Below are 9,162 nucleotides of genomic sequence, written 5' to 3' on the forward strand. Positions count from 1 at the left end.
AGAAGTGCGGTCAGCCATGTTGCGCGCCCGAGGAAACGTAGGTGCAATTTTGCCTTGCGTTGCCCTCCTTGGAGGAGGCGCAGACATCCTCCGCCCTCTTGCAGACGGCGGGGAGAGCTCTCGGGGAGACATAGACGACAACTTCTGGAAAGTTCTGCTACCCTTTTTCCCTAGCTTCTTAGTGGCAACAGGTGAAACTTTTCTTCTTGCTCCGGCGGACAGTTTCGGGCTGAATGGACTGCCGTCCCTAGGAGTCGCAACTTGTACCGTGGCTCTTCGCCCATCTCGGACTTTAGGAATATCTTTCAGAAGCGGAATTCGGGCAATTCCTTGACTTTTAGCCCCTCCGTCTATTTCTTCCCCAGCCACGACAAAACGACCACCCTTGATCGACGCCGCTGTGCTTTTAAACTTCGTTGCTCCCGTAGCCGTGAGACGCCTTTCCCGTTTTTCCGGAGGCCCCGAAGGAACATCTAGGCTTCCCCCCGAATGTCGAATAGGCCTATCCTCCTCCGTACTATGTTGTGCAGAGGCAACAACGGTGGCAACTGTATGCCTCCTGGCAGNATAGGCCTATCCTCCTCCGTACTATGTTGTGCAGAGGCAACAACGGTGGCAACTGTATGCCTCCTGGCAGTTGGAGCTTTAGGCTCTGCAGCCAGTCGTCTCCTGCTTCCTGGAAGTGGAGATGGAGCTTTCGTCAAGGCTGGTAGTTGTGCCTCGCGATCTACCGACTGCGGATCTTCATGGGTTACGGGGCTTCCTTGACTTGCCGAAACACTCCTTCCAGAACCACCCGACTGTGGCGTCTCTCCATCCGAATTACTAGCCCGTGGAGAGGGCGGCAATGCTTCAACGACTCTAGTGGAGGTAAAGCGCACAAGAGGCTGCGGCATGTTGGCATTCCAGTCTACAGCGCAGAGACTACCCGCTCCCAACTGCCTGGGTAGTCCCAACTCCGGGCAGTCCTCGACAATGTCCTCCAGTAAAGGAGTGACAGCGGAGTTGAGGGTGTCTTGCGAGTCCTCAGACCTCGCCGATGCAACAGGCTCGGTCACTGGCTCGCTGATGTGGCGCGGGGACGTGGCCCAGTTCACAGCCGTAGGCCGGAATGCTTTTCTTTCTTCAGTATTCTTCTCCAGCAAAGCTGCAGGCGATCGCGTTTTCAGGGGCCGCTTGTGTTGTAGAGCACCCTGGGGTAGCCGCGAAGCAACGTGCATATATGAATTCCCCGTGCTAACTGAACGCACCGGCCGAGGTTTATCATACCAGCGCAACGGTGCCACGAGTCCTCCCGGTTCAGCAGAATTTCCCACATCACGTTTCGGAACAGCGCGGACTCTTGTAGAGGGAGCGCGCCTAGAATCGCGATCCTTCGACGAGCCATTAAACGCATTTCGGGATGCATCGATAGGGAAGCCAGGGTACTGTACACCTGGTCGCGAAGCTACAGGATTATCCTCGCTCCATCCCCTCGGCGCCTGCACCACTCCCCGAGATGCAGAGGCGGAAAGTGTCCTCGTTGGGCTTGCCCGTGAGTTGTGGTGCAAAGCCGGGCGCAAACGATTCTCTGCACTGCGTGTTGGAGCATTTGCATGCATTGACCGGAAGCATGCGGTAGAAACAGGCCTTGCGGAAGGCCGTTGGGCCATGCGGTTGGGGGAGTAATCCCTCTCATCGACGGGGCCTTGCAGACCAGCGGTGTTTGTCGTTCTGCTGTCGGCAGCAAACTTTCCGAGAGCATCTCTAAGGGGAACTAGCGGCATAACGACACGCAACAGCTTCTGCAGGAGTTCTGGACGTTGGAGAAGATCATCAGGTCGCCCGTCCTTCTCCAGCTGATCCACAAGGTGTTGCAGCAGTACCCATGTGCGACGTTTTTGAAGATGCGAGAGGTCTGGATCTGCAGAGGCATCTGGGGCAGAATATTTATGTGCTTCTGAGGGGATCACCGAGCCAGCTGGTCCATCCGGCGGAGACGGACCACGTACAGCATTTGACGGGCTTCTTGAAACTTTGGTGATCTTGTCACTATGCAATCTGAATTGCACCACCTGCCGCTGTTGACGCTCCAGACGCCTCTGTTCCCCAATGTTCACACTGGATGCATGNTGAATTGCACCACCTGCCGCTGTTGACGCTCCAGACGCCTCTGTTCCCCAATGTTCACACTGGATGCATGAGTAGGGCGGCTGGCGGTTACTTGCGATCGTCGGACGGACGGCCCAACAGACAAGGGCCTTGCAACCTCTCGGGAGCCCTCATACTTGGCACCTTCGCGAACTGCTGGTGGCGCTTGATACGCTCGGTAGTTTCCGGTACCTCCCCGAAAAGTGGAAGAGGATCGGGTGGCCGGGCGTTGTTTCGGAGCCGTCAACTCAAGTGAAGATGCCCCTACACGCTGACCTTTGCAACGTGATTCTGTTGCTCTTCTTCTAACCGCAGCTCTCGAAAAATCTGCTCCTGACGGCTCCCCGGTCAACTGGCCTGACGCACCAGGATTGGCTTGTGCATGGGAGGGTGGTGGCAGTTCGCTGTCGCCTTTCACCTGCGTGGGAGTCGAAGAAGGGAGAGGGTTTAAACCGCGGGGGAAGCGTTCATTGTTGCCGTAGCCCTCCATCCTTGTATTCGTTTTGCACTGCCCTCTGCTGCATGCAGTGTTTCTAGGACCCCGGTGACGCTGTATCAGTAACCGCCGTTGCCTTCAAGTATTACGGGGCATATAGAAGGTGTTGAACAGCCCCTTAAAATTGGAATAAGGACCAAGGAGTGCTGGGCTTATAGACCCTGTTGAACAGCATCGGCAAGTTGAACGGTGCTCCGCGAGAGCAATCGCCCATCACAGATGCAGGTCACGGTGAATCGTGCCTCATTTGAGGTAACGAGTCACTCTTCAGGTCGCACTCATGGGTAGATAACAGCTTCTTCTCCTTGAGGCTTTAAGTAAACGCAGAACGTAGGTGGTCTTCGGAAGCCCAGCTGGACCTGGCCTGCGGCTGGTTTCGGCGCCGCCCCTGGTGGCATAGCGGCTCCTCAACGATTTATATCATTAATGTTTGTGTCGTTCAGCATCTCCTCAAGTTTTATAAAGCATTGTAGTGTGAAGAATAGCCAGGGAGAATAGTAAGGGGAACGGGGAGGCCGTTGCTAGCTGCAAGTCATGCCAGGCTGCAACACCGTCGCCCCAAATGCAGGCTTTGATTGGGAGCTTATCTACGGGACATGAGTTAAATTCAAGAGGAAAACCAACAGTGACGCAGAAAATACAAGCAAAGAGAGACATGCATCCCTATCAGACCCAACCTGCAGATCGAGCCCAATCTCGATTCGCCCGCGGACCGTTTCGTCAGCACTGCAGACGACCATGTGTAGAAGACTGCCCGGTGCTTATTCTGCGGGATGNCGCGGACCGTTTCGTCAGCACTGCAGACGACCATGTGTAGAAGACTGCCCGGTGCTTATTCTGCGGGATGGCTCACTAAAACGGCATTTTATAAGTGAGAATACAATGAATTGTAGCTTTAGGAGGTGGTGACGCGGGAAAAGGAGGAGCTTTCCACTGCGCCTTGCCATGTCTTCGGCAAAACGTGACAGCGTAACATACTAGACGGAAAAAGTGAGCCAACTACAACAGCATACTTTAATTCATAGTAACTAATCTGCAAAATTGCTGAGAGAGCCCTTCACTGAATGCCAGTGGATCGCCTGTGCTGCGATTTTGTTCGAGTCGCGGGACGATTAGCGTACGAGCCATACGGCACCCCAGTATTTAAACGACTGCAACTTATATTTCACCTCTCTATGGAGTCGGATGCAGTTTGAAATCACCTTCTCTTTTAACTACGCACTAGTAAGCCTCGTAAGAGTATATGTGGCTCATTAATTTTTGTACCGCTTTGGCCGTAACGTTCTGCTCGGTCTATCCTGCAGTTTACGCAAGATGAGCTACAAAAGCTTTATAATAAATAAACAAGGAAGTTTAGTTAGTTTATAGAAAGCCCTAAAACTTCTATGCTCGGCGAATAACGCCAAAGTTCCTGGTGTAATAGTCACAGGAAATGCTAAAACATTTGATGGTATGCATAGTCCGTAACCGGCAGAGGCATATCCCTTGCCTCCCAAAACGCAGCTGATGAGTTCCAGGTTTTCGGAGTTACCAGCCGCTCCTCATTATATGACCGATGTCATGAAGGCGGCCCTGAAGCAGTACATATGCAAGAAATGGGTAACTAAGCATTCAAGCACAGATTCTGCGGCGCTGTGACTTCGTACTGCGAGTTATCTCGTAGCATTTGTCCGCCACTGCGTGAAGGTGTGTTTGGTGTGCTGAAAATAGAAAAGCCATACCTTAAGACATGTCTTCGAGTCAGCGTATAGTCGGAACGGCCTCTCTAGTCGCGGCTCCGGATCAAACCATAACATTCTGAGAGCACGCATCCATAGAAGGCCTACAACGCTTTAGATGAGACAAAACAATTCGTATGATTAAAAGCTAATCGATACCTGCGAATCGCCCTTCACCGCGTTTGGGCGGCCGGTGGAATCATGGAAGCCAACAACTGCTGCTGCGTCGCACCTCTCTAGGTCGAGCAGCTGTTGCTGCGTTAGCTGAGGNCATGGAAGCCAACAACTGCTGCTGCGTCGCACCTCTCTAGGTCGAGCAGCTGTTGCTGCGTTAGCTGAGGACGGCGTCCACGAGTTCCGCTTCGTTGGGTGCCCATCCTGAAATAGGAGGAGGGAGGTGCAAAATCTACGTTGCCGGAGGACCTTCCTCGAGCGGCCATGAGGAACTGCCGTGGCGGGTTGGGGAATACGAATCTATCGAACGCAGTGGCAGGTATGCCACAGGTGCTTTCTGAGTAACGGTCTGCAGCGCCACATAAAACAAGAAAGAGGACAGTGCAAGGGGAAATCTACAAAGCAAACATCGAGCTTTCACAAACACCGTAAAAGAGGAGAATCACTTCTCATAGAACGTATTTGTGCTAATTCTATTTCAAGCGACAACTTGGGACTTACAGGCGCCCGGCGGCAGCTCAAAGGAATTCTTGCGGATGATGCACGGCTCTCCAGCGACCCATTCGCGGTCCCTCAGGGGACGGACATATTGATTATGAAGGGCAAAAATCGCCCAATCATCACTTGTTGTGTAGGCACAGCGTTCCTGTTGGGTACAGCAAAAACAAACACTCGAAGGTCTTTCCTGTACTCANTTGTTGTGTAGGCACAGCGTTCCTGTTGGGTACAGCAAAAACAAACACTCGAAGGTCTTTCCTGTACTCAAGCCCGAGTTCCTCATGCAAGAACAACGTTTCCCTCTCCCCATGACTTCATTCCTGGAGGCTGCAGGTTACACGGGTTCTAATGTGCGGCTGCAGTGTAGTGGCATCGAGAAGCAGGGACGAACGACTTACTCTAGGCGTTCGCGAGCAAATAGGGTACTGTGTCGAAGTTTGGGGAATTCGCTTATCCCATACTGCCTCTGCGAGGCCATCGGTGCAGTCCCTCTGTTCTGCTCCCCCCTCATATTCCTGCCACTCTGCATCATCTTGTGGTTGTTCCTCTTCCTCAGGCTCTCTTCCATCATTGAGGTCAGCTTCCTCCTGACGTACGCTTGCCGAGACGGGAGGACCTGCCTTCTTGTCGGCGGAAGAGTGGCTGGTGCTCAACATGCGGTCAACGTTGCCAGTCATTCCGGCTCTTCCGCTGCCACTCAAAGACGCAGCTTTTAAATATTCGGATTGCATATCGTATTTGGAGCAGGACGAGAAAGCACGGTGCGCCGCGCTTGGGGGCGATGGTGGAGTGTATGACCAGTAGTCTGGCTCTTTCCCGAGGGACCCCTGTGCTCCCCCAGCCGCCTGCACTCGGGAGAANTGTATGACCAGTAGTCTGGCTCTTTCCCGAGGGACCCCTGTGCTCCCCCAGCCGCCTGCACTCGGGAGAAGGAAAGCGGGTTTCCCTCCCTTTGATCTCGTCCCGCTGAGGAGTTGAGGGTCAATCCCTCCTGTCGAAGCGGAGTTGTCATCGTACTCGAAGAAGCCGGCGCACAAGGCTTTCCTAAGGCCGGTGAAGACACAATCTGAGAAGCCAGCAAAGGTGATACGTTGGAATGCTCAAACTTCTGTGAAGATAAACGCCCAGGTCCCCCACCAACCGCTTCCGCCCTCCCTCTGTTTAGCGTCAAGTTCACTTGGCGAGCAGTCCCAGCCGAAAGGGAAGGGTTCACTTGCGAGTCTGCCTTATGCCCTCTCCCACTATCGGAAGATGAGATGCTCACGGATCTGTTCATGCTGTCCTTACTTAGATTGACGCAACTTCTCAACTGCGTCAGTTATTATTAGCACAAGCAACTGCGCCATGCGGCAGAGGCCTGCACGGCGATCCTAAGACAGGCTATACCGTTTGCCCATGCGAATTCTCCTTAAGGCACGTTTTATAAAAGAAAGTATGAAAGACAGAGCAGGCAAAAACGCTTACAAGCGGGCAAGCCAGGAAACTTGAGTTCGTCCGGGCATCGAGACTGTAGCGAAACGCGCGAGAACTCGCCAAGCTTTCCCCTTCTCGAAGGCTCCTGGAATTTCTCCACTTGCTCACAAATATCTTCTGTTGGTAAAGTTATCAGCGCAGAGCTGAGGAATCCTCGACCTGAAAGCCTCCAGACGGCCGACGGCGGCAGGGTAGTCACTACGGTGCCTCACCAAAGCACGACCTGAAGTTGTGGCCATAAGCAGGCATTCAAATAGGCGAAACCTTTGCACATCCAGAATCAAACTACAAAAAATGCTGTTTTTTTTAACTTCGGGAGACGCGCAGCCGACAGGCTCCTACACACATCATTCCCCGGACTGGAGCAACCTGGCCTGCGCTGGTGAGGGCTGCCGCTGCACATTGCGTTTCTACCGACAGCTTAGGCGACCATAGGAAAACAGTGCATGATGACTGGGATCTTACCATATTTTAACCATGAATGGGTTGTTTCTCTCAAAGAAGCTAGTGAAAATTTTCTATAATATCGGGTCCCTTCTCCAACACCAACGCGCTCTTGACGCCGGCGGTTAGATCACCGGAACTAGAGCTGCATCTTGCACAGATCTGCGTGTGAGCAGGAGGGGCTTCTTCTGGTTCCTCACTTGCTTATTGAACATGGATGCATGCAGCAAAGGGAAATGTTTGGGGAAGCTGCTAGCTTTCGAGCTTGATGCGGCCAGCACTATGAATCTGGGCTAATTCGAAGCCCGCAGGCGCATTCTGCAGTATCTTCGTCCCCGCATCAACCTTCCTGAAGCATCACTTAGAAAATTTGGATTAGAATAGGGAATATTCTTGAGTCCATGCTGCTTCTGGCCCGTCGGAGGACCAGTGCAGCGGTCTCCATGTGACATGCGAACTGTATGTGACCTCGAGCTTAGTGGAAAAGCAACTTTGATATTTGCATCTGACTCATAGAACCCAAAGCAAGTGAGAATTTAGGNGAGCTTAGTGGAAAAGCAACTTTGATATTTGCATCTGACTCATAGAACCCAAAGCAAGTGAGAATTTAGGAGTGCTTGAAATATAATAACTGAACGAACCTCTTCCGTTCTTTCCCAATAACGAACACTGCAGACGTAAGAACCTTTCACGACAAAGGCATATGTAGCACGGCAAGACTAGCCTTTAGGGATGACACAACCAAAAGATAGCCCAAGAGCGCTGGCATTTCTGCGTGGGAGGCGCATCCTGTACCAGCTTGAGCACCCCTTGCTCCATCTAGGTAGGGCGCGGAGCTGCGACATCACCATACGCTGCGCCGGAATATCTCGATTTCATGCTGCCTTCGACCTGACGGGTTTACAACAGCTCGATCACGGTAGGCCATATATTCATACTAAGGAGACACGAGCTTTGATCACCCTGTTGCCAGTGATGACGGTCTGGCTTGGCTACAAGTTCCTACTAGACGCCAGCTTGGCAGGCTTCGAGACATACTGAACCGCACTCCAAAGCACCATTTTCTCATCTCGTTAATGTGTTCTCTGTCGCAAAGGCGAAGACTCTGCATCTAGCTGCGGCCTCGGCAATAGAGGCGCCGGCCGAAAAGCGTTTGTTAAGGACTTGGCGTCACTGAACGGTACACCAAATGCAACTACATGCAGCGCAATGTACAGTTCGCGCAACCGATGTGACAAGCAAAACATGACACAGTTTAGATTGATAATGGCTACAGATAAACGAGACGGAATGCATTCGCGTACTCCGATACTGCAATTCTGTGCCTTACTGGGTGCTTTAGGAACATGGCTTAATAACCGTCGGCTTGAGCCTCATGTTTGGCACCAGATAGAAAATGGCGATACCCTTATGTTTGCATCATCTGGTGGGTAGAAGTAGATGGCGTTCGACCCCCTGGAAGAGTAAAACGCCGGTACACTTGCTTATTGAGGAGCTTCCTCTAGATACTGCAGGGCACTCTAGGTGGTGGAATCACGTGACTCGTAATGCATTTGTTTGCTGTGTGTAGATGAAGCGCACCTTGTTTTCGAATTGCCAGCGCATTCGGAGCGTCTGTCTGCTCCGCATCACTTGGTAAGTTTGAAGGGTTCATCCCCAACTACAAAAAATTAGTGGGTGTTCTTCTGCTTCAACGCCAAAAAAGGGGCAAGATTTAGAAAGGCAACAGGAATATGAATGCCTCTTGATTGATGAAGCTAATTGCTGTGAGCAGAAAGAAGAGAGAAACAAGGGACTGGAAAACGCATCGCATCCGCCTTTGACGGACCTTCGCCCAGCGGAGAAGCTATTGTCGACAAAAGATACTCCAGCGCGACAAAGTTCTCAGGCCAACAAATGCAGGACTGACCAACAAGCAACTTCCCTTGACCCTGATAAGTCTATCCGGGATTTTGCACAGAAAACTCGTAAAGCCACGGCGGCTTCTGAAGAGAAAACCACAGGCCTTGCGGAGAAAATCGCTCAGAGTAAATCAGCAACCACGTGATTTTTTTCTCGAAAAAGAACTTTTGCACTTGGCACCACCCACCGAGTATCAAGCACAAACAACCCCCCTCAGTGCTGAAACGCTCGCAGAACAGTACATGAGTGTGCAGTCCATTGTGCCACAGAGAACGAGATAGACCCGAAGTGGCAGGCCGNCGCAGAACAGTACATGAGTGTGCAGTC

At 52.2% G+C, this 9,162-nt stretch overlaps 2 protein-coding genes across 2 annotated transcripts; both read right to left on the reverse strand.

The window, feature by feature from the left end:
• Positions 1–473: 473 nt before the first annotated feature.
• Positions 474–2,620, reverse strand: EMH_0020770 (uncharacterized protein; the record flags this gene model as incomplete). Its single annotated transcript, XM_013501637.1, is given in 4 exon segments — positions 474–564; positions 568–2,109; positions 2,113–2,152; positions 2,407–2,620. Coding segments are annotated over 4 exon segments (1,887 nt in total).
• Positions 2,621–4,153: 1,533 nt separating this feature from the next.
• EMH_0020780 (uncharacterized protein) lies at positions 4,154–6,738 on the reverse strand (the record flags this gene model as incomplete). Its single annotated transcript, XM_013501638.1, is given in 9 exon segments — positions 4,154–4,198; positions 4,348–4,423; positions 4,648–4,867; positions 5,020–5,164; positions 5,415–5,874; positions 5,878–6,060; positions 6,304–6,373; positions 6,481–6,648; positions 6,702–6,738. Coding segments are annotated over 9 exon segments (1,404 nt in total).
• Positions 6,739–9,162: the final 2,424 nt, after the last annotated feature.

Source organism: Eimeria mitis, genomic scaffold (assembly GCF_000499745.2).
Source record: "Eimeria mitis Houghton genomic scaffold, Emh_scaff724, whole genome shotgun sequence".
Classification (NCBI taxonomy): domain Eukaryota; phylum Apicomplexa; class Conoidasida; order Eucoccidiorida; family Eimeriidae; genus Eimeria; species Eimeria mitis.